The sequence below is a fragment of the Pristiophorus japonicus genome, chromosome 12, assembly GCF_044704955.1.
Source record: "Pristiophorus japonicus isolate sPriJap1 chromosome 12, sPriJap1.hap1, whole genome shotgun sequence".
Taxonomy (NCBI): Eukaryota; Metazoa; Chordata; class Chondrichthyes; family Pristiophoridae; genus Pristiophorus; species Pristiophorus japonicus.
Window position 1 is genome coordinate 169,522,991 of NC_091988.1, and position 26,074 is coordinate 169,549,064.

Sequence of the window (26,074 nt, forward strand, 5' to 3'; positions counted from 1 at the left end):
ATCTGTTATGTTTGAAAAGTTATCACAGTGCTAACCAAAACAATTGCTGCATATTCTACAAAGGAAAAGGGCATGTGACCCACAGTTACTCCAACCCACTAGCAGATGTCACATATCTGAATTTTCTAAATATTTGTATAGGTATAACCTCCGAAATCCGGAAACCTCGGAACCGAGGCCATACCGGTTTTCAGGTTTTTCCGGATTTCGGAATAGATATCCAATGTCCCGAATCCTGAAACCCCTGGGCCGAGTTTCAGGTATTTCCAGATTTCCCATTTTTCTGTTGTAAATAATAAAAGAAAAAGCTTCACCGAAATCCAAGGTAATACAAGATTGAGCCAATAGAAATACGCAGAATTTAAAAGCAAAGCCATCGCGAGGAAGCCGCTGTCCTTTGTCGATCGACTTTAACCCGAACGTTCCTCAAGTTTTGCCAATCTGCCAGGACGTGTTATTTACCAAGCGGGATCCAAATGTTGGCAATCGATGCTCTGGCTTCTTATGGCAGCAAAAGTGGGAACGACTGGGATGGGGAGTGTGGAGAGGTTCCCAGCGAGGATGCCATGGCTCATCTACACCCTCTTGATCCTGGAAAATCACAGTCACGCCTCAATGAATTGCCCGCATCAAACTCTGCGCCCGAGGTTGCTGTGAATGCGCTTAGAATGTGTACCTCGGACAACTCCTTGCTTCAGTACTCTAAAATTTGAAGTTTTGTAGCTCTGATATTCTTCATTTGATATCCTCCTCATACCATGGGCAAGTCTACCAATCTTAATAAAATTCCACAGGTTGTCTTGCCCTTAATCAGATTTTTAATCTGTATCATGACTTCTCCTCCTGTTTTCTCAAGTGTGTCATACGGCATTGAAAAAAAAATTCCGCTTTTTGGAATATATTTCCGGATTACGGACATCGACTCCTGCGATCTGCACAACGTCCGGTTTTTGGAACATTCCGGTTTTTAGAACTCCTGATTTCGGACATTCTACCTGTACAGCATTTATATGCCTGAATGTACCTGCCCCACACATTGTGAATAATCAAGTGCATTATTTTTGTAATGACATGCTGCTGTAAGTTCCAGCGACAGTTATACAACTGATCCCCAAATGCCAAAGATGCTAAAACTTACACTGCCATCTGGTGGTTAAAGTAAAATTATACAAAAAATATCAATGGTTGGGTTACTGCACTTAGAAGTACATTCAAGTAAACTCTAATAGATGTAAGTATATTTTATTTACACTTAATGCATTTTTAAAAATTCATTCTTGGAATGTGGGCATCGCTGATAAGACCGGCAGTTATTGCCCATCCCTAGTTGCCCTCGAGAAGGTGGCAGCGGGTCAACCGCTGCAGTCCATATAGTGAGGGTGCACAGTGCAAAGACGAAAAAAAACTGAAACCCATCAATACATGAATAAACTGATAAACCAACTTGGCTCAATTGGTCGCAGTTTCAGCTCACGCAGGTGGTCAAGTCCCACTCTCAGACTCGAGGACATAAGCTAGATTGACTTCAAGGTGCAGTAGTGAGGGACTCTATTGGCAGAGATACCATGCTTCAGACAAGACATTAAACCAGGCCTCCAACAGCATATTCCTTTTGCTGAAACATCGAAAATAGATGCAGGAGTAGGCCATTTGACCATTCAATATCATGGCTGATCATCCCTTAGTACCCCTTTCCTGTTTTATCTCCATACCCCTTGATCCCTTTAGCTATATCCAATGAACCGAAGTGGACATTAAAAGGTCCAACATCAGTAATCAAACACTGCTTACTCAACAAACACATCCAAATCAGTTTTACTGGTCATCCAATCTTTTTGGCGGCGGGGGGGGGGGGGCAGGAGAAATTGGCCTAGAAATGCAGCTGCACAGCACTAGCTTTTTGGGCACGAAATAGCACTCTAATCCTCCAATATGGCGGGCAGAAGGTACACACTCATCATGAGCCAAAAGTGCACTGGCATCATACTGGTAAATACACAAAAATATATACATTTTTTTTAAAATCGCAATGCGGTGCCAAATGCAAATAAGCAAAAAAAAACTATTAGACGGTTTGCACTCAGGAAAACCAGGCCTACATGTAATTCAACAAGAGTTGCAACCAATGAGGCAAGTTTATAATATATACTTGCATGAAAGTGGTCCACCCGACCCTATATTCAAAGAAGACGGACAGCCGTTGCTCCCCCGCTACCTCCCAACCCAGTCAGCCGCAACCTTCCTCACTTACACGAGTTCAAACACTTTGCCAGGCGGGCTGTTTCAATCTCCACAGCTTGCCAGCTTTATGGAAAAGAAGCCAGAGGCACAATATCCTGGGGGGGGGGTGGGAGGGGTTGCCTCAGGCTTCACCATTCAAGTGCAGGCAATGTGTAAGGTGCAATTTAAGTGCTTCTCTTTAATAAGGTGGGACATTTGCTGAAGAAAATAGAAAATAGAAACCGCAATAACATCACTGAAATCCTTTTACTTTCTCAGGAGAATAACCATATTAGCATCGTCAATATAAAATGTATATTATTCTTGTTGCTCAGTCTCCCATCCTAAGTAGATGTCCCCCATGCCAAAAACACTTCCAGTATTCAGTATTTGCTGAAAACTATGTTAACTTGTGAGAAATCAGGAATGCCTAAAAATGTATAAAACTGATACAAATGTATAAAACTGAAACTGATAGGAATGCTGTGTTTAAATCGTTGTTTTGAACTGGAGACGAATTGTCTATTCAAGATGCTTACACATGCTAATGTCTTGGTACCCTGCTGAGATGCTGTTGTATTTTGCACTATGACACCCATTATCTGTGATTTTCAAGTTAAAGCTTTAGTTTTGTTTATGTATCTTTAAGGCAATTTGTTTCAAGAAGACTTTAAATGGATGGCGTTTGAGAGAGTTAACATAAACATGTTGCTATGTCGTAAAAGAGATAACACTGGGGTGAGCAGTTTTCTGGACTGGCCTCATAGGATCAAAGGAGAGAATAGGGACAAGAGAGATTTCCACAGGAAGAAACCCTGGATTCGTGTAAACAGTGACATGTGGTCAAAATCATAACATCTTTAGGACAGGCTTTGTTTCGAGAATCAAGACAAAGAACTAGAAGCCTTATTGGATATTAAGTTTTTAGGGAAAGCTCTATAGGTCAAAAGGTTAGGTCAATATCAAGGGTCAGGCCCACCCCTAAAAATGGAATAAAGGTAGCCTCCTCAAGGTTGCTCGCACAGGCGGTGCGAGGGCTGAGCGAAACAGAAGTTGAACTGGTCGAACACAGTGATTCCATGCTTTATTGAAGGAAGCTCTAAACAGATAAACAGACTGCAAGCCAGAGAACTGCTCACATGCGCCAGGCATTTGTCCGATCGGGATGGGTATTAACTATTTGTTACGGTTGCATGTTTTTGCGATATAACTAATGTGTTATATTCCGTCTTAAACTCTGATTAAACACAATATATCCACCAGATTGTCGATTCTGATTATTAAAGTGACCAGAAATTGGCTTAAATTTGCCATATTCTCACATTGTGCAGCAGATTCATTGGTTTAAAAGAAGTCAGGCAAGTAAATACTCGAGCACCAATAGTATATAGTGCTCCATGCTGGAGTCTGTACAATTCACTTGAGAAGGATTTTTATCCAAAGGCAACTTGGGGAGGTTCACGCATTCATTACACATTTTCCTAGCCATAGGTTCTAATTTATCTCACGATACTGGGCTGAGTACTACTTAATTAAGATGAATGTTTTTCAGCTAGTGTTTTCATCTTCTAATGACAGGTCATCTTTTTTGTTGCTGTGGACTCACAGTACAAGTGTCACAGTATAAACCTAAGTGAGTAAACTGTCATGTGGAAGAAATTTACATCATTCAAATATATTAGATAATTAAGACATTATGGTCACTGTACAAAACAATACCGAACACAAAACACCACAAGATGGCTCAGAACTACAGTTTTCTTTAAAAATAATACTCTCATGTGTTGTGGATGAGGAAAGCTATTCAGTAAGCGCCTACAGTGCCTCTCCATCACAGCATCCAACTAATTCTTAAATTATTTCAGGGCTTTCAGCATCACTACCCAGCCCAGACATCCATTCAGTGTGAAAAACTTCATGTCCTTAGGTTATGTTTTAAGAGTTTGAATCAGTGCTCCTTATGTTATTGTTACGGTTCACTTTGCAGTGTTCCAGAATTGCCTTTTTTCAAAGCCTCCCTGACAAAGTGCCACTGGGAGTCCCTGGCCCAAGACAGCCCCAAGTGGAGGAAGTGCATCTGAGAGGGTGCTGAGCACTGAGGGTCTCAACGCCGAGAGCATGCAGAAAACAAGCGCAGACAGTGGAAAGAGCGTGTGGCAAACCAGTCCCACCCACCCCTTCCCTCAACGACTATCTGTCCCACCTGTGAGAGAGCCTGTGGCTCTTGTATTGGACTGTTGAGCCACCTAAGAACTCACTTCAGGAGTGGAAGCAAGTCTTCCTCGATTCAGAGGGAGTGCCCGTTGATGATGATTTTTAAAAACACCATGTACTATCTTATCTCCCTTTACGATCACCTCCTTTCAAGATTGATCAGCTCAAGAATCTCTAATCTTTGATCGTATCTCAATCTTCTGATACTAGGGCCGAGTTTCAATGTCCTTCTATGAACCACCTCCACAGCCTCGATGTTTTCCTATCTCTCAGTGAGCAGAACTGGGTCTTAGCAACCAGAACCAAATAAAAATATTGAGTATAAACTATGCAACATATCAACCAGCTAAAGCACAACATGCTACTTTATTAGATGGGGAAAACAGAGGGATAGAAAGGAATACCAACATTGGATTTTTCCTTCTCACCAAGCATATAGTAGATTTTTTATTTTGTATCTACCCCTATTACCTAATTTACATCCAATGCACTGTCAGCTTGGCTGAGTAGTAGCACTCTTGGAATAATGCGAGTTCAAACCCCATGTAAATACATCAAATAATTAAACTCACACTCAAGTTATTAAACTTGCCCATAGGACTGTCTTTCCTGTACTTGAAATCTCTGCAACGATTCCTTCCGCAAGCCTGCCCGCCCCCCCTCCCCCTTACCAGTCTGAAGCTTAAATTTTACTTATCTTGCAAAATGCTGCCTTATGCTGGGCTTGCTCACCTGATTTTGTCTTAGAATAGGGTCCTATTGCACCATGTATGGCCTCCAAATCTGCAGTACATGCATATGTAATCAGACAATTTTCCTTAAATGCTTTTTTGATGTATAATACTGGTGAAATTATTTGATTTTGGATTTGTTTTCCAGAGTTTAATCTATGTTGCTTTTCTGGCTGTTTTTCTTTACACTGGGGCCCCAATGCGCATGTACAGCACCAATCCCATGTCCACTAAAGTACAATTCAGCATTATTATAAAATAGTCTTGCCATTGACATATTTCAATGCGAGATCTGCCAACAGGTAATTTTATATGGCTCACATGTTATAACATCTATAGAACTACAAACCATCTCTATATTTAGTGATAACATGTTTTACACTGAAAAAACTAATTAAAATATACAAGAACAATTAATGAGGTTACAATGTTAAAAAAAATGTAAATTTATTGGCTAAGATCATTCAGCTTTGAATATCCTAGTGCATTTGTATATTTCAGTGATACTGACCGTTTGTCTGGGATCCACAGATGTGTGTTGTTCTCCAGTTTGCAAATGTTTGGCAAAGAAACTATCTGGTACAGGTGTCAGTTTCTCATAGCGAGGATTTCGCTGGCGTTTGTTACGAGCATCCCCAACTTCAGGAATACTCAACCATTCTTCTTCTGTAACTTCTGAGAGTTTTCTCTGAAGAGACATTTTTTTAAACGTGTTACATAAACATCAAAAGATTCCTACAAGAGATAATATAATTTACTTACAAATCAAGAGATAACAATGCATTAGGCCCTGACACATTATGTGGCAAACTGATAGGGCACTGGGCCACACTTACTATACCTCACCTCAGTAAGGGACCAAGTAGAGTTAAACTACTTTGTCACAGAAGTGAAGCAGCACCCATTGGGTCATTATAGCGTGTTCTTGGCTACCGAATTCAAGTCTCTTAGCAAGGTTAATGCATGACACAGAGAATTCAATGAAGAAGTAAAAGGAGAAAATACCATAAAGAGATGGGAGTTTTAAGCTGAAAGACAAAAAAAATTACCTTCAGATCAGAAAACTGTTGCTGGATTTTTGGACGTTCCATACGGTACTTCTCAATTTCTTCTTTTTCACGTTGTTCCCTGTTTAAAGAGAAAGTAATTTTAAATTTAAAACGCGCGCATCCAAACAGAAATGAAAATACATACCTTCAAATCAGAACATTAAATAGATTTGTTAAACAAATGTCCAACAACTACTTCCAAGAAATGTAGTACAAAGAGAATTAATCCAAAACTTGGACCCTAAAATCAAACCTTATTTGAAACTCTCATTGCATTTGATTTTTATAGCAAACTTTTTATATAGTGGACAGGATAGATCTAGAGTTAATAGTAAGGATAGAGACATCATAAATTTGATGCAGGAATGTAGATAGATTCAGACCAATTGTATTGCAACCTTTCTTGCCAATTTAGTTCTTCCAGTGCTGAAAACACATCATCTGCTCATGCGCTGACCAATTCTGTGTTTGTCTGCGGTGATTTTGTCTAATGTTTCGGAAGAAAAGTTAACCACTCCAAAGAGGATGGTGCCATTAGCAAAGAGAACAATGCATCCTTCTCCTTCTTAAGCAGGTCCTCAGAATAGAGGATGACTTGCTTCCACGCTAAAATTGAGTTTTTGAGAGACTAAAGAGTCCTATGCGGGACCTACAGTCTGTCACAGGTGGGGCAGATGGTGGTTGAAGGAACGGGTGGTGGGATGCTTGGGATGCCGTGTGCCCCTTACACTGTTAACGTTTGGTTAGAGCTTGCGCTCAGCATAGAGACTCGAGGTGTTCGTCGTCTTCCCGGATATTTTTCCTCCACTTTGTGCGGTCTTGGGCCAGGGACTCCATTGAAGCGTTTCCTCTGCCCACCAAGGGCTCACTTATCATGTCGGAGCTCCAAGTAGAGCATTTGTTTTGGGAGTCTCGTATCGGGCATGCGGACGACACGGCCCGCCCAACGGAGCTGATTGAGCGTGGTCAGTGATTCGATGCTGGGGATGTTGTCCTGAGCGAGAACGCTCACTTAACACTCACTTGTAATGTAAAGTAAACCTGTCTCATCATCAATGACCAAGTGAATGTTAATTTGACAATAAGATAATGAGTAATGTATCATGAACTAATATTTTATTCTTTTGTGTAACCTTCATATCTAGTTCAATAGTTCACCGAATCTGTCACAAGAGTCTAGCTACTCAATTAAGTCAGGATGTTATATCTTATGAAAAAAAGGTTATAGGCTACTGTGCCAGCTTTGTAATGAACATCAAGAGTCATTCCATTCCTGGACCATGACTGTAATTTGGCGTTAAAGTCAAATTGGTGCACAGACAAAAGGTTACTGTAAGGAGATGCTACAAAACCTCAAATCACCTTACAGCTTCCAGTGAAATTAAACAGATCTCGAGGCAATTGTACAGGAACCAAAGGCTTAATCAATGCATTCAATGGGTAGTCATTATTTACAGTAAAGTCTCACTAACTTTTATTATAAAAGCACAAGGGTCAGGATTATTTATATTAGCTAAACATTTGTGGTGCTGCTCATGGGTAGTCTGGAGCACAGTTACGATGCTCAGCTGTTAATCTGAGCTGTCCCATTAGGACCACTACTCAGGCACTCCTCATGAGGAACTGGATTAATAGGGGCATCCTGAATCAATTACAACCACGTTACCATTAGTAGTCTAAGTTTCTCTAGATTGGCAGCTGCTTGGCTCCTTTCCTTGGGGACAGGCAGTGTTATTTGAAGGTTAGAAAAACCACCAGGAAATAACATTTTCTCTTTTTGCATTTTTTGAAAAAAAGATCACTCACTTGGCATGTTATATACAAAGTGAGATACATTTTAATGATCTGCCGTGGTATTCTCCACGGCTTTGTAAGGGAAAGAGTGTTATATCATCCAACACACAATGTATAATTCTGATGCTAAAGTGCACCCTTGCTGCAATTGCACTGCCTTGCTCTGATCAACTAAGCTGACTGTTCTTAGAAAATCAAGGTCAGATTGATCTTTCTAAAAGTGTGACAGAAATGTCTCTGTATACCTGAAGTGCAGAGGGTGCACTGTTTTAAAAGGGCAAATGTAAAATGTATTGGCCCAGAATCAGCTGAAAAAAATAACAGTGTATGAATGACGCATGCCATTATTAATGTACAAGTTAGTCAGCAACTTGTAATGAGGAAGATACTCACTGGATACAGCAAAGTCTATGGGCCCCAATAACAGCCCGGCTGTTGTACTGAAGACTTGTCTTCCAGAACTAGCCGCGCCTCTAGTCAAGCTGTTCCAGTACAGTTACAACACCGGCATCAATCAGACAATGTGGAAAACTGTCCAGGTATGTCCTGTCCACAAAAAGCAGGACAAATCCAATCCGGCCAATTATCGCCCCATCAGTCTACTCTCAATCAACAGCAAAGTGATGGAAGGTGTCGTCGACAGTGCTATCAAGCAGCACTTACTCACCAATAACCTGCTCACCAATGCCCAATTTGGGTTCCACCAGGACCACTTGGCTACAGACCTCATTACAGCCTTGGTCCAAACGTGGACAAAAGAGCTGAATTCCAGAGGTGAGGAGAGAGTGACTGCCCTTGACATCAGGCAGCATTTGACCGAGTGTGGCATCAAGGAGTTCTAGTAAAACTGAAGTCAATGGGAATCAGGGAAAACTCTCCACTGGCTCGAGTCATACCTACACAAAGGAAGATGATTGTGGCTTTTGGAGGTCAATCATTTCATCCCCAGGACATCGCTGCAGGAGTTCCTCAGGGCTGTGTCCTAGGCCAAATCATCTTCAGCTGCTTCATCAATGACCTTCCCTCCAACATAAGGTCAGAAGTGGGGATGTTCTGGTGACTGCAGTGTTCAGTGCCATTCACAACTCCTCAGATAATGAAGCAGTCCATGCCCGCATACAGCAAGACCTGATAACATTCAAGCTTGGGCTGATAAGTGGCAAGTAACATTCGCACCACACAAGTGCCAGGCAATGACGATCTCCAACAAGCGAGAGTCTAACCACTACCCCATGACATTCAACGGCATTACCATCACCGAATCGCCCACCATCAACATCCTGAGGGTCACTATTGACCAGAAACTCAACTGGACCAGCTACATAAATACTGTGGCAACAAGAGCCATTCAGAGGCTGGGTATTCTGCTGCGAGTGTCTCATCTCCTGACTCCCCAAAGCCTTTCCACCATCAACAAGGCACAAAGTCAGGAATGTGATGGAATACTCTCCATTTGCCTGGATGAGTGCAGCTCCCACAACACTCAAGAAGCTCGACACCATTCAGGACAAAACAGCCCGTTGATTGGCACCCAAACCACCACCTTAAACATTCCCTCCCTCCACCACCGTCGTACCATGGCTGCAGTGTAACATCTACAAGATACACTGCACCAACTTGCGAAGGCTTCTTCGGCAGCACCTCCCAAACCCGCAACCTCTACCACCTGAAGTACAAGGGCAGCAGACGCATGGGAACATCATCCCCTCCAAGTTACACACCATCCTGATTTGGAAATATATTACCATTCCTTCATCGTCGCTGCATCAAAATCCTGGAACTTGCTTCATAACAGCACTGTGGGAGTACCTTCATCACACGGACTGCAGCGGTTCAAGGTGGCGGCTCACCACCACCTCAAGGACAATTAGGGATCATTATCATTACAGACAGTCCCTTGGAATAGAGGAAGACTTGCTTCCACTCTTAACACGATTTCTTAGGTGGCTGTACAGTCCAATACGAGAACCACAGTCTCCGTCACAGGTGGGACAGATAGTCGTTGAGGGAAGGGGTGGGTGGGACTGGTTTACCGCACGCTCTTTCTGCAGCCTGCGCCTGGCGACGAGACTCGAGGAGCTCAGCGCCCTCCCAGATGCACTTCCTCCACTTAGGGCGATCTTTGGCAAGGGACTCCCAGGTGTCAGTGGGGATGTCATACTTTTTCAGGGAGGCTTTGAGGGTGTCTTTGTAACGTTTCCGCTGCCCACCTTTGACTCGTTTGCCGTGAAGGAGTTCCGAGTAGAGCGCTTGCTTTGGGAGTTTCATGTCTGGCATGCGAACTATGTGGCCTGCCCAGCAGAGCTGATCGAGTGCAGTCAGATATTCAATGCTGGGGATATTGGCCTGGTCGAGGACGCTAACGTTGGTGCATGTGTCCTCCCAGGGGATTTGTATATTTGTAAATGTTGGCCTTGCCAGCAACACCCACATCCCTTGAACAATTTTTTTTAAATTACAAATCGCCACAAGCTGCTGAACGATTTACCCCACTCGGCCATTAGCTTCACGAAAAGTCCCCATGAGTTTCATCAACTTGCTGCATTTGTATATTACTTTCCCTTGCCACAGAAAATGAAGTCTAGTAATTGATAGCACAAGTGTCCTTTTAACGAAGTGATAATTGTTAATGACTGCCAACCAACCTCTCTGGCCCAGAGCGTGAACAATTAAAAAAGTGTAGTCTCATTCCTGCATGTAGGTGAATTTTTGTGGAGATTTCTAAAAGGGCACATTTTTTATTTTTTAAACTTATTTTTCCTTGTCTCTTCTCCCTCTCTCAATCTAATCTTTACATAGAAACATAGAAAATAGGTGCAGGAGTAGGCCATTCGGCCCTTCTAGCCTGCACCGCCATTCAATGAGTTCATGGCTGAACATGCAACTTCAGTACCCCTTTCCTGCTTTCTCGCCATATCCCTTGATTCCCCCTAGTAGTAAGGACTTCATCCAACTCCCTTTTGAATATATTGTGAATTGGCCTCAACAACTTTCTGTGGTAGAGAATTCCACAGGTTCACCACTCTCTGGGTTAAGAAGTTTCTCCTCATCTCGGTCCTAAATGGCTTACCCCTTATCCTTAGACTGTGACCCCTGGTTCTGGACTTCCCCAACATTGGGAACATTCTTCCTGCATCTAACCTGTCTAAATCCATCAGAATTTTAAACGTTTCTATGAGGTCCCCTCGCATTCTTCTGAACTCCAGTGAATACAAGCCCAGTTGATCCAGTCTTTCTTGATAGGTCAGTCCCACCATCCCGGGAATCAGTCTGGTGAACCTTCGCTGCACTCCCTCAATAGCAAGAATGTCCTTCCTCAAGTTGGGAGACCAAAACTGTACACAATACTCCAGGTGTGGCCTCACCAAGGCCCTGTACAACTGTAGCAACACCTCCCTGCCCCTGTACTCAAATCCCCTCGCTATGAAGGCCAACATGCCATTTGCTTTCTTAACCACCTGCTGTACCTGCATGCCAACTTTCAATGACTGATGTACCATGACACCCAGGACTCGTTGCACCTCCCCTTTTCCGAATCTGTCACCATTCAGATAATAGTCTGTCTCTCTGTTTTTACCACCAAAGTGGATAACCTCACATTTATCCACATTATACTTCATCTGCCATGCATTTGCCCACTCACTTAACCTATCCAAGTCACTCTGCAGCCTCATAGCATCCTCCTCGCAGCTCACACTGCCACCCAACTTAGTGTCATCCGCAAATTTGGAGATACTACATTTAATCCCCTCGTCTAAATCATTAATGTACAATGTAAACAGCTGGGGCCCCAGCACAGAACCTTGCGGTACCCCACTGGTCACTGCCTGCCATTCTGAAAAGTACCCATTTACTCCTACTCTTTGCTTCCTGTCTGATAAACAGTTCTCAATCCACGTCAGCACACTACCCCCAATCCCATGTGCTTTAACTTTGCACATTAATCTCTTGTGTGGGACCTTGTCGAAAGCATCCTGAAAGTCCAAATATACCACATCAACTGGTTCTCCCTTGTCCACTCTACTGGAAACATCCTCAAAAAATTCCAGAAGATTTGGCAAGCATGATTTCCCTTTCACAAATCCATGCTGACTTGGACCTATCATGTCACCTCTTTCCAAATGCGCTGCTATGACATCCTTAATAATTGATTCCATCATTTTACCCACTACTGAGGTCAGGCTGACCGGTCTATAATTCCCTGTTTTCTCTCTCCCTCCTTTTTTTAAAAAAGTGGGGTTACATTGGCTACCCTCCATCAACTCGCACTTCCAGCAACATATAGGGCAAAATCATTTTAAGCTGAAGGGTGCAGGAACAAGTCTAACAGGGCATGCCAGCACATTCTGCCCTATTATCCGGCTTATAAAGTGCAAATGTGGTCCTTTTCAGCGTAGGTGGGTGTAATTACTCTGTACTCTTTAAATGAATGGTGGTAGAACTTACAGGTAAAGCTACACCTCAGAACCCTGGCTTTGTTAGTGGAGAATACAGTTTTAAAAGTTGCAGACAATATGGATTCGGTATTAAGTGGGAGACAGAAATTTGCATTAGAGAGTGATGAGCTATATATCTTTTTTTTGCTAATCAGCTAATTATTTGACAAAGCTATGCATTTATGCTTCATCTATCATATTTCAGCTACTGTATTCTAATGAGATTCCATATAATATCCATTATCTTGCATTCAAGAATGAAATCATTTGTTAAAACAAACAGGCATCTGAATTAATGTCCAGCTGTGTGTGCCTCCTGTTGCATATCATGCTGAATCAGTTTTTACAATTTACATTCATAAGTATTTCCAGTTTTGATGGTCTTTAGAAAATACTTACAATACAATGAAGTATGTTCACGAATAAATTCAATGGATGCTGAAATTTTACAGTATTAAAATGCAATACCGTTTTGAAATGTAGAGGTAACGGGTTACTATTCAAAGCTGCAGAATAGGGGTCCCACAAGGATGAGTGTTGGAACCACTGTTGTCCACAATTTAAACTTTGGAATCAAAAACACAATTTCTACATTTGCAGACAACACTAAATTAGGAGGGATAGTCAACGTTGAGGAAGACTGCAACAAATTAAAGGATGACATTAATAAACTTGCAGAATGGGCATAAATTGGCAAATGAATTTCAGCTCAAGTGAGGTATTACATTTTGGTAATAAAAATAAGGTCACATATTACTTGGAAAATAAGAACCCAGATGGAGTAGAGGAGCAAAAGGATTTGGAGTACAAATACACAAATCACTAAAAGTAGTGACACAGGTTAATATGGCCATAAAAATAGCAAACCAGACAATAGGGTTTATTTCTAGAGGTATAGAATTAAAAAGTACAGAAGTTATGCTAAACTTTTATCGAATGCTGGTTAGATTGCACTTGGGAGTATGGTGTACAGTTCTGGTCACCATATTATAAAAAGGATATAGAGGCACTGGAGAGGGCACAAAAAAGATTTACAAGGGAGATATCAGAACTGAGAAGTTATCAGGAAAGGATGAACAGGCAGGGTCTCTTTACTCTTGAAAAGAGAAGGCTGAGAGGTGACCTTAAATTATTGAAGGTTTTGATAAGACAGAGAGAATGTTTCCACTTGTGGGAAGAGAAAAACTAGAGGGCATCATTATAAGATAGTCACCAAGAAATAAAATAGGGAATTCAGAAGAAACTTCTTTACCCAGAGAGTGATGAAAATATGGAACTCATTACCACAGCGAGAAGCTGAAGCGAATAGTACAGATGCATTTAAGGGGAAGCTAGATAAGCATATGAGGGAGAAGGGAATTGAGGGTTATGCTGATTGAGTTAGATGAGGAAGGATGAAAGAAAGACTTGGATTTATATAGCGCCTTTCATGACAATTGGATGTCTCAAAGCACTTTACAGCTAATGAAGTACTTTTGGAGTGTAGTCACTGTCATAATGTGGGAGGCTCGAGTGGTGCATAAACGCTGGAAATGATTGGTTGGGCTGAATGGCCTGTTTATGCTGTATATGCTTATATAATTCAATGTAATTTTTCATACCTTCTATCTTTCCTTCTTTCATCCATTCTCTTATCCAATGCAGCGTAGATTGCATCAGCCTCTTCATCATCTTTTTCATATGGTCCACTGGAGAACAAACTTCCAGCATATCCATTGAACTTAAAAAGAAAATGACTTTAAATCCCCAAAATATCAAGCAAAGATATTCAGAAAAAAGGACTTATTTTTAAATTTGGTGGTTTACTTTAAGAAAACCAACAGTGTGCTGAATGTACAATCCTTCCAACTAGGTACATCAGTGATGATAGTAAATATTACTCGAAGCAATAGAAAAACATTTAGAAAACAGAAGTGTAATGAAGAATAGTCATCACGAATTCCAAAAGGGAAGGTCATCCTTGACCAACCTTACTGAATTATTTGAAGTAGTAACAGAGAAAGTAGATATGGGTAATGCGGTAGATATAATATACTTGGATCTTCAAAAGCCTTTGATAAGGATAATAGACTCGTGACTAATATCAGAGCATGTGGAGTCAGGAGGCAAGTAGCAGAATGGATAGCAAGCTGTCTTCAAAACAGAAGGCAGACAGTAATGGTTAACGGTAGTTACTCAGACTGGCAAATGGCGGGAAGTGGCCACTGGGATCACTGCTGTTCACCATTTATATAAACAATTTCAACTCGGGAATCAGAAGTACAATTTCAAAATTTGCCGACATTAAATTGAGGGTATGATTAATACTGAGGAAGACTGCAACAAAATACAAGATGTTAATATTCTTGAAGATTAATGGCAAATTAATTTTAATATAAATAAATGTGAAATGGTGCATTTTGATAGGAGGAATGAGGAGGCCACATGCTCCTTGGAAAATAAGTCTAAATGGGATAGAGGGGCGAAGGGATCCATCCAAGGAGTACAGATTCACAAATCATTAAAAAGTAGAAATGTGCATTAACAAGGCCATAAAAAATGCAAAGAAAGCATTTTTAGAGGGATAGAATGGAGGGCAGAAGTCATGTTAAAAGAACTTTAGTTAGAGCACATGAAATACTGTGCACAATTCTGATCTCCATAATTACAAAAGGATATAAAGGCACTGGAGCAGGTGCAAAAAAGATTTACAAGGATGATACCAGAACTGAGAGGTTAAAATTATCAAGACTGAACAGGCTGGGGCTTTTTACTCTAGAAAAGAGAAGGCCAAGGGGCATACGAATGGATGTCTTTAAAATTATGAAGGGGTTTGATAGGGTAGATGTAAAGATGATGTTTCCACTTATGGAGGAGTCCAAAACTAGGGGTCAAAAATACAAGATAGTCACTAATTAATCCAGTAAAGAATTCAGGAGAAACTTCTTTCGCCAGAGAATGGTAAAAATATGGAACTTGCTATTACATGGAGTAGTAGAGGCAAATAGCATGGAGGTTAAGGGAAAGTTTGATATGTACACGAGGGAGAAAGGAATAGAAGGATATGCTGAGAGAGTTAGGTGAAGTAGAATGAGGAGGCGGCTCATATGGAGCATGAACACCGGCATATACCATCTGGCCCAAATGGGCTGTTTCTATGCTGTAAAGTCTATGTAAATCTGGCTGTTTCAAATTACGGCAACAGCAGCAATATTTGAAAAACTAAAAATCAGAAGAAGATACTCTATCAACAGTCAAAATGTTAGAAGTAATTTTAAGCAATAAATGGCAAAGTAAAGGAAGGCTATCTATGGAACAGAAGCAAAAATAAAACACTTGTGAATGGCTTACCGCACCATGCTATTCTGGTCATAACTTCATTTTTTTTTCATTTTCTGGGACAAACATATTTTTAACTCTTATTGAAGTTTTTATATACAGTTATACTAGTTATCACCTCATCATAGTTAGTGTCATTCAAATCTTCATCGTCATCATCTGCCTGGTTCTTTTTCATTTGATCACCAACAGTTCTTTTTCCAGGGGGAGCATGACGGTCATCAACTGGGTCATTTGCATCTCGAGCAGGACCAATATCAGAACGGGTTGTAAAACCAGTCGCACTAGATAAGGTACAAGATTTAAATTAACGAGGTCACAAAATGGAGCATTTGTATTCAAACTACAGCGGAGCTACAGTTAGCGTTAGTTTCTCTTCCTGTTGGATACAAGGTTAACCAGATTCTTTACTGTAACAGTAGACAAAAGGTAGGCTTCTTTTTTTAAAGATAGAAGTTCATCTTTGATTTCATGTTGGGTGGTCAACATGGTTGTGATTCTTCAATAATGTGAGCTGTTTTTTGTCTAACAAGTATTGTTTTATATTTTGGGAGGAGTCTTTTCTATGTAATTTTGTTTCAACTCGGTACATGTCTTATGCATGATAAACACAAAAAAACCTACCCCCATGTTTCCATTGTTAAATAGTTGCATGATTTTTAAACTAAGTATCGCTAGTAAATTTACCCCATCCTGAGCACATACCACCTTTCTACAATACTGAGAAGTCACTTAATGCAACAATGTCAAAACCAATAAACCTTGACAATCCAGCTCTTGAAATCCAGGCAACTCAGTACTATTTATGTTTATATCTAGTTACACATTATTAAAAATCTTGCTTCGGGTGCACACTCCTTTTCACAAAACTTATATGCTATTGTCACAATTTTTGGTCATGCTTTTCTGTCAACACACCTCATTCAATTTTGCTGTGTGATCCGCCATGTTGTTGCTGCAAGTTCCGGCCACTTGGTGGCCCTGTGGACTGAGTTGCTCCCAACTGTGTTTCCAGAATAAAATTCATCAACTGACCATGGGCAATTTACTAGTATTTCTTAATTTCTGATTTGTCCGACATGGATTTTGCCTGGAAGTTCAGAAAGCGATATTTTTAATGCTGTTGCCTCATTGGTGGATAAGTCCCGTATCCAAATGAGATGTATTCAAATTAATGAGAATATAGATTAAATTCTTTGGGCTGGATTTTTGGCTTTTGTGATTTCGGGGCAGTAATGGCAGCGGGGCGGTCCCAATACCGCCTGGAAAAAGTTTGTGCTCTCGTCTGCAAATTTCACCAAAAAAATGAAGTTCCATAATCGGGGGCGCAAAATCAGGCAATACACAAGGAAGTTTAAAGGGCGCTTAAAAAGTTCACTTTCGCGCATGTGCAGACGCCTTTCAATTTTCCCGGGTGCAGTTGGTACATTGGGCGCAGCAATTTCCTGCACGCATGCAGATGACCCAGCCCACTTCAGACGCTTCGGGAGAAATGGCGCAGCAAGAGGGCAGGCAGCATGCCAGACAATTCCCTACAGCGGCTGCCGAGGCTTTATTGCAAGCCATTGAAAGGAGGTGGTCTGCACTCCATCTGGTTAGGGGAGGGAGGCTGTTGCCCAGCATATTTAAGAGAATCTGGGGGGAAATTGCACAGAAGTCAGTGGCAGACATGGTGGCCAGAAGTGACACACAATGCCGTAAGAAGTTCAATAACCTCACTAGGGTCGTCAGGGTGAGTACCCTTCCCATTTATGTAGACCTGCCATGCTTGCAAGATCAATGTCTCATACAATGTTAAGTCTTTGATGGAGCTGCTCCTTCTCAATGTGTTGTTTGCCCTGGTGTGGGTTGTAGAATGCAGCAGAAAGCTCACTTCTCCAGCCATTGTCTCCTCATTTAGGATGCACCTACCCTCTTGTACCCTAATCATTGTCAACCTTGCACTCCACTGCTGATAAACATTTTATAAACATCACTCTGAGCCACTATGCTACCAGCCCCTCACCTCCTCCCAATCTTTGAAAAACCTCAGTCACCAGCCACATATATTAAAGCGAAGACATTTGCATATCCACACAGTAGCAGCTATTGAACTATGGAAGGGACATGTGGCACAATAGGAGGTGCACCCTTACTGAACCCTTCCTATTTGTTCTTGTTGCAGGTCAAGTTCTCCCATAACAGACGGGAGCAACGACGGACAGCCGCAGCTGCTGAAGCTCACCGAGGTGGACAGCGAGTCTCGGCCCTCATGGGCATCCCAGTTCGCACAGCGGCCGGGGCAATGCCGAGCCCCTTTCGGGTAGTGAGGGTACGTAAATGGAACATGAGACTGATGTGGCTTCATTGACCCCTAATATGAAGTGGACTAGCCCCTTACATATACATGTCCAATGCAACCTTCCTGCTATTACCCTGCCCCCTCCCCTGCTGCCAACCACATGTCTGTTGTTTTCTGCTTGCAGATAATCAGCCACAAGCGCGCCAGCCTTCTTGGGGGCCATCTACATCTGGTCACGGGGAAGACGATGAGGGAGCCAATGAAAGTGTGCTGCCTGAACCTCTCAGCCCAACAGTCTGCCGACACAACATCCAGCGATTTCCCGGGGTTTGAGGACTCTGAGGCTCCTGGCCCCAGTGGCCTACAACACCACCGAGCGGGAGGGGAAGCTCGGAGGCCAACTCCCCGGAGGGCGAGTCGGCACAGTAGTCCTGCTGAAGAACATGCAGACGTGGCATGGACCTCGACTTGGTGGCAATGTCCAGGGAAAACATGGAAATGCACCGCGACCTCATGGCTGCATTGGGTAGGATCCCCAGAGCATAGAGAAACTTGCCGTGAGCGTCGTGGAGGCTGCCTTACGCATTGTCCATGCATCTGAGGACTCCAGCCCAGAGGCAGATGGCGGCCAGCAGTGACAGTGGTGTGCCAGAGTATGTGGCGCGTGCCATGGATAACGTTGCAGCAGCAATCGCATCGCAGGCACATGCTACACTGCAGCTTGGTGACGTCATGCGGTCGCTGACTGGTGCCATCCTCTCGGTCTTCCCCTCTGTCCAATGGGGAAGATGGTGCCAAAGCAAGTCAGCAGGTTGTGGAGACACATCATGCTCCAGATGCGGAGGTTCATCCCGAGTGTCAGTGGCTCCCAGGAAATGGAAGGTGCTGTCCTTCCTCAGGAAGACAGCATTCCGGCTCCCACCACTGACACTGTGCACCTTACACTGACCACACCCGAGCCATCAGAGACTGTTTCTGCCGATTCTGAAGCACAGCAGTCTGTAGCTGGGCCTTCCGGTCCTAGGCTGTTTGCACTGTCTGCCCCCTAACACAGCTGCCCTCAAGCAGCCTTGCTGTAGGCACTGAGGCCTCATTGAGGAGCAGCAGGCATAGGAGGGGTATGAAGGGAAAGGGGGGAAATCTCAGGGCAAATCCCATTAAGGAGTGGGACAACCTTGTGCAGATGCCTTGATGTACGAGTACGCATGTAAATAGTTGTTTTTCATTAATGCATTCGTTGTTGAGTTACTTGCAGCAGAACGCGGTTTATTGAAAAGTTTCGTTTTGGTGGGGGCGGGGGGATTGTTTGTTATTTTTGATAAAAACATCACTTTGACCGTTTGCCATTGGTGTCGTGTGTATCATTCCAAAGTTCAGCGTATATGTGCCTTTATGGTGGCACATAGCATGGCCAGCATTAGATGCATCCCTTAGCTTCCTCCATTCAAGCACGCCGCCCCACTGCCTCCCTCGTGGATGGGGTAGCTGTCCAATCGGGGCCTCGCCAGGCTCCTCTTCATCATCATCTTCCTCCTCCTCCTCCTCCGAAGGCGGACCTGCAATCCCCAATGGCAATGCCTGGCCCCTCATGATGGCCAAGATGTGCATCATGCAGCACATGACAATGAATTCGGAGACCTGTTGAGGGGAGTATTGAAGGCTGCCTCCAGAGCGGTTGAGGCATCGGAAGCACTGCTTGAGCACCCCAATTGTCTGTTTGATGGTGTTGCGGGTGGCTGCATGGCTCTCATTGTAGCGCTTCTCGGCTTCGATGGTGGGGTTGCAGAGGGTGGTCATGAGCCAGGTGGCTAGGCCATATTTTTTGTCCCCGAGCAGCCAGCCGCACCCTTCCCTTTGTCGCTGAAACATTCGTGAGACACTGCTCTCACATGAGATGACAGCATCATGTGCACTCCCTGGATAGCGGGTATTCACTGCGAGGATGCGCTGAGCATGGTCGCATACCAGCTGGACATTTAGGGAGTGGTATTCCTTTCGGTTTCTGAATAACTCTGCGTTGTGGAATGGTGCCCGCAAGGCCACGTATGTGCAATCAATGGCTCCTCAGGAAGCCCGCAATTCTGCCCAACCCAAGTGCCCGCTCATTCTGGGATGTCCCTGCTCATTGGGAACTTTATAAAGTCCATTCCATGGGTGTACAGAGCCTTTGTAACGTGCCGAATGCAGCAATGTGCAGCGTATTGAGGGATGCTGTATATGTCCCCTGCTGATGTCTGGAAGGAGCCGGAGGGTTTACTGCGACAGGCAGCGCAGTCCTGTTGGTGCTGGTAGGCTGTAGGTCTGTCTGTAGATGGCGGCATAGGTCAGCATTTCCTTTCGGAAGCACAGCGTTCTCACACACTGCTCCTCAGAGAGCTGAAGGTATAAGCGTTAGTACCTGTAAACCCATGGGGGGTCAGTGGGGAGGCCTCCTCCTCAGATGTCTTCGGCCTCTCCTTATCCGTGGGCCGACATGACCAAGAGCCCTTCTTCGAGCTCGAGGCTGCCTGGCTATAGCATGCATACGTTGGCGAACTAGTAATGCCCCCATTACATTCTCTCACTTGTAAGGACAGTGTAACGGCAAATAAAACTGCTGTTTTTAAGTTGGAGCTTCACGCAGCGTGCTATGCGCAACCGTTGCAGTCAACCTGACCTGCGATGTAGTATCCTCCTCCCTGCATTTAAATACGCTGCCAATACCGCCTGATGCCCCCTGGGAACATCTGGTTTTTCAGAAGTTTAGGGCCTAATTTTACATCTGAGGCGCTAGTGCAGCGTTGCACGAAACTAGAGGGCAGGACGGTAAGTTTTTGTATCATTGCAAACCATGAACCGAATTTGCCGGCTGGGCGGTAAAAGCTGGACACCCGCCTTAACACCTAGAAACACCATTTACCACCCCTCTGGAGCATCCAGCCCTATATGTGATCCCGAAGGCTCTGGGGTACCTAGGTGACCCAAGAACAAAGTTTGGATGGTCATTCTCCAAATCAGCACAAATTATCTTTTCTTTTGGAAGGGATCTTTTGTTTGTAATTTGTTTCAACTTTGTACATGTCTTCAACTTAAACCCAAAAAACTCTAACCCTATGCTTCATCTTTAATGGAGCTCCACGCTTCAGATAGTGTCTCACCAAGGCTGGAGTACAACTGAAGTACTGAGTTTAGTTTTGGGCATTAAACCTCAGCAAAAATATACTGTCCTTTGAGCATATAGCCAAGATTCACCAGAATTATACTAGAGTTTAAAGGATTACATTAAACTTGGATTGTATTTCCAGCAGTTTAGAAAGTTGAGAGGTGATCTAATTGAGGTCTTTAAAAACGATGAAGAAATTCGATGGGATGGATTCAGAGAAACAAAGAATACAGAGATACAGGGGAATCCAGAACAAGGGAGTCCATCATTATAATTTTTTTTATTCGTTCATGGGGCATGGGCAAAGCCAGCATTTATTGCCCATCCCAAATTGCCGTTGAGAAGGTGGTGGTGAGCCGCTTTCTTGAACTGCATTGCTGAGGGTCTGGAGTCACAGATAAGCCAGACCAGGTAAGGATGTCAAAGACTTCCTTCCGTAAAGGACATTACTGAACCAGATGGGTTTTTACGACAATCCAGTAGTTTCATCGTCACCATTACTGATGTTAGTTTTTTTATTCCAGATTTATTTATTAACTGAATTTAAATTCCCCAAGCTGCCGTGGTGATTGGATAAATGGCATCGAGCACCTGAGCTACAGGGAAAAACTGTAGGTATCAGTAATGTCTGAATTAATAATTTTAAAGAAAGAAATTTCATATTCTATGACCTCAGGTCTGGGGATTACAGCCATAATAAATCTGAAAATGCAGTATTAACACAGAATCCAGGTTGAACCTCTCTTATCCAGAACCCTCGGGACCTGGCCTGCTCTGGATAAGAGATTTTTCCAGACAAGGGGTGGTCACGTTAAATTGGATGGTACAGGTACTGAGCAAAGGGATATCGGGGCTGGCTGGCTTGGAACTGAGAGTGTGGCAGAGAGATCATACGGGAGAGGGGTGGATCGCAGGGTCAGGCCAGCGATTGCAGGATGAGGCCAGCGATTGCAGGATGGGCTCCGGACAAGGGAAGCTCAACTTGCAGTGGATAACTGCGATTGATTACAATGCAGTGATGTCAACCAGAGGTTATAAAATGCATCATACCATCATCGGAAACTTATGCTATCACAGATTTTTTTTTATAAAAAGAGTTCTTTGATTCAAAATATCCTTGCATACACTATGTATTCCTCAAATGATAATCCATTGTTGACTGCAGGTAAATGATAAAAGCATCTTATTTTATTACAGATACACCATCATTTCAACCACTTGCAGTTTTGGCTCAATATATGTCATACATATATATTCTTTTTTAAAAAAAAGAGCTACCTACTTTGATTGAAACACAGAGTGGTTACAGCTCCGTTCATACTGCAGCTACTGGTCTCAGGTGCAGTTCTGAGAGTGCACTGTTTACACACTTGGATATGCCTGAAACTTGAACTGTGCTACCCTGGGGGGGACTCTGCACAGAGCTGCTCTCCCAACAGTTAATTTGCAAATGTTTAGACAGTTCCAAGAGAGGAAGCCCACTTTCTAAACACAACGTAATATCAGGTAGACTTAAAAAGTGCCCACAGTTAGAGGGGGGGGCGCAGGGAAGAGAGAAGGTAGTCAATCGATCCTCTGGTCACTTTTTAAAATCCAGGTTTGGTACTGCACTGGGTGTACACTCGTGCATCAGACTACCTTCTTCAAGGAGTATCACATAATTTCTCTCCTGTCAGGTAGGACCCTGACTCCAGATTTACACTACATGCTTGTGCAAAGCAGAAACCAATGCTAAACTTGCAGTATGAAGATACTGGCTTGGAATTTCCTGAAAAGGTGTAACAAACAAGTTAAACTAAATTTACGCTAATCTTCCCATTGGCGAGTTATGTCGGCATTTCCTGAGGATCACATTAGCATACGCAGGAACAAAGAATCCCGCAAAAACAAGTGAAATTCAACGGAAACAATTGAAGCCCGAGGAAAGCACTGAACTGATGTCATATTCCATGTTCAAGTCCCACTTTACGAATAAAACGCAAAGTTTGAAGCCATCAAATCATCATTTATGTACATTAGGCCAATGCTTACAACATGCATAAAAAATTTTCAACAGAAAGCAACATCAATAGAATTTAGCTGCCCTCAGGGCAAAGGCATTATGCCATGTAGCTTTAAGCCACAAGGACCAGATTGTCCCAGGTTCAATCCCTGTGTTGGCTGATCTCAGCTCAGGACGTAGTTGGACACTACAGCTTGCCTCAGTAGTTCTAGACTAAGACATTAAACCCCTCAAATGGTTCAGGCTGGATAGATCAGTTTGTCTTTTCTTGTTTATTTTGCCTATGTTCATTTATATTTGTACGGGGCCTAATGCCACCACAGGCAACAACAACTTGTATTTATATAACACCTTTAATGTAGTAAACGTCCCAAGGCACTTCACAGGAATATAATAAGAGCAAAGAATTTGACAGCTAGCCACATAAGGAGAAATAAGGGCAGATGACCAAAAGCTGGGTCAAAGAGTTGGTTTTAAAGAGCGTCTTAAAAGGAGGGGAGAGAGGTAGAGAGGTTTAAGCAAGAAATTCCAGAGCTTAACGCAAGGAATTCCAGAGCTTAGGGCATGGGCAACAGAAGGCATAGTCATCATTAGTCGAGCGATTATAATCAGGGTTGCTCAAGATGGCAGAATTTGAGGAGCGTAGATATCTCGGGGGGTTGCGGGACTGGAGGAGATTAGAGATAGAGAGGAGTGAGGCCACGGGGGGATTTGAAAACCAGGATGAGAACTTTGAAATCAAGGCATTGCTTAACCAGGAGCCAATATAGGTCAGCAAACACAGGGGTGATGGGTGAATGAGACTTGGTGCGTGTTAGGACACAAACAGCCGAGTTTTGGATTACCTCAAGTTTACATTGGGTTGAATGTAGGAGGCCAGCCAGGAGTGTGTTGGAACAGTCAAGTCTCGAAGTAACAGAGGGTTTCAACAGCAAATGAGCTGAGGCAGGGGCAGAGATGGACGATTTTACAGAGGTGGAAATAGGCGGTCTTAGTTATGCCGCAGATAACGTGGTCAAATGTGACACCAAGATTGCGAACAGTGTGGTTCAGCCTCAGACAGATGTTAGGGAGAGGGATGGAGTCAGTAGCTAGGGAATAAAGATTGTGGCGGGGACCAAAAATAATGGCTTCGGTCTTCCCAATATTTAACTGGAGAAAATTTCTGCTCATCCAGGACTGTCAGACAAGCAGTCTGACAATTTATAGAGACCGTGGAGGGGTTGAGAGAATTGGTGGTGAGGTAGAGCTGGGTGTCATCAGCGCTCATGTGGAAACTGATGCTGTGTTTTTGGATGATGTTGCCAAGGGGCAGCATGTAGATGAGAAACAGGAGGGGGCCAATGATAGATCCTTGGGTGACACCAGAGATAACGATGCAGGAACAGTAAGAGTAGCCGTTGCAGGTGATTCTCTAGATGGCTGAAAATTGGCTTAACCTAATAATGGTCACACATCATTCAGGCCTCCTTTGGGCTCAGGGCTTTGGTCCCCAAGATTAACCCTCAGCACACCCATTTTACAGATGCAACTTGCACCACTTTCTAACCCCTGATGTCTATACAGCCCTTGACCCCTGTTACAAAGTGTGAGCACAAAAAGTTAGGATGGGATTGGCTCTGCTTTGATTATCCTGTTATGTTCACATATGAAGAATGGTATTTGGGCCAAAAATCCATGGGCAGCTGACAACTGGGCATTCATCAGCTTCTTAAGAAAGACTTGGATTTATATCGTGCCTTTCAAAGCGCTTTACAGCTAATTAAATACTTTGAGTGTGGTCACTGTTGTAATGTAGGAAACACAGCAGCTAATTTGCCCACAGCAAGGTCCCACAAACAGCAATGTGATAATGACCAGATAATCTGTTTGTGATGTTGATTGATGTTCTGGCCAATATTTATTCCTCAGAGATATCTCCCCTGCTCTTCTTCAAATTAGGGCCGTGAGATTTTTTTTTTTTTAAAACACGTCCACTTGAGAGCAGAGAGGACCTCATCCGAAAGACAGCAACTCCGACAGTGCAGCGCTCCCTCAGCACTGCACTGGGGTTTCTGCCTAGATTTTTGTGCTCAGGTCCCTGAAGTGGGACTTGAACCTACAACCTTATGACGCAAGAGGAGAGAGGACTACCCACTGAGCCACAGCTGACACCATAGGATGAAAGAACATAACCTAAGAAAAAGGAGGTAGGAAGCAAATTCCCCAAGATCAGCATTTGCAAGACATTATATAATCCGCTGGCTCCACCTTGAGCCAAACCCAATGTCCCAGGAGCTTCTTTGAGGCACTCAGTTGGACAGCCACGATCCCCCCTGGCCCGCAGAACGCACTCGGCCCGCTTGTGTGTGTGTGTGTTTTCTCCCAGCCCGCGCTTGGCGCCAGACATTGGGCACGGAACTCACCCTCTGCCCAAACCCGGCACATAGCCCAGCGGTGCCGGCATGCCTAGGAAGGGCTTCTTTTTCTTGTTGAGGGTCCCGGTGAGGGTCGGACCCGCCGAGCTCATCCCTGTCGTTGCTGCCGCGGCCGCCATCTTGGAACTGCCTCTTGTCCCAGCGGCCCCTGCGGCAGAGCCGGATAATACTTACAGACACGTGACCCGCTCATTAACATAGCCTGCCGCCTCATTAGCATTTGCGGAGGGCTATATTACCATATATTCCGCATAATTAACAGAACTGGGCATCTCTGTGACGTCAGGCAGGCCAGCAGCACTGGAACAGGATAGTGAATGTATCAAATGACTCATTTCTTGAAATATTGGCAATGGACGACACAAGCAAAATGTCCTTTCCAAAACAGTTATCTCAGGTAAAACGAATGGCTTTGATATTCCTGAGATGGACGTCCAAGACAGGCTAAAAGTCCTCAGAAATAGTAAATA

At 43.5% G+C, this 26,074-nt stretch overlaps 1 protein-coding gene across 1 annotated transcript in view; it reads right to left on the bottom strand.

Annotated features, from left to right (window-relative positions):
* Positions 1 to 25,739, bottom strand: part of prpf6 (PRP6 pre-mRNA processing factor 6 homolog (S. cerevisiae)) — a 111,441-nt gene extending 85,702 nt beyond the window's left edge. Inside the window, exons 1-5 of the mRNA XM_070896139.1 lie at positions 25,593 to 25,739; positions 15,881 to 16,046; positions 14,046 to 14,164; positions 6,215 to 6,293; positions 5,677 to 5,853 (exon numbers count right to left, since the gene is read on the bottom strand). Coding sequence (XP_070752240.1) covers positions 5,677 to 5,853; positions 6,215 to 6,293; positions 14,046 to 14,164; positions 15,881 to 16,046; positions 25,593 to 25,723 — 672 coding nt within the window. The 5' untranslated portion in view covers positions 25,724 to 25,739. The remainder of the gene's footprint in view (positions 1 to 5,676; positions 5,854 to 6,214; positions 6,294 to 14,045; positions 14,165 to 15,880; positions 16,047 to 25,592) is intronic.
* Positions 25,740 to 26,074: the final 335 nt, after the last annotated feature.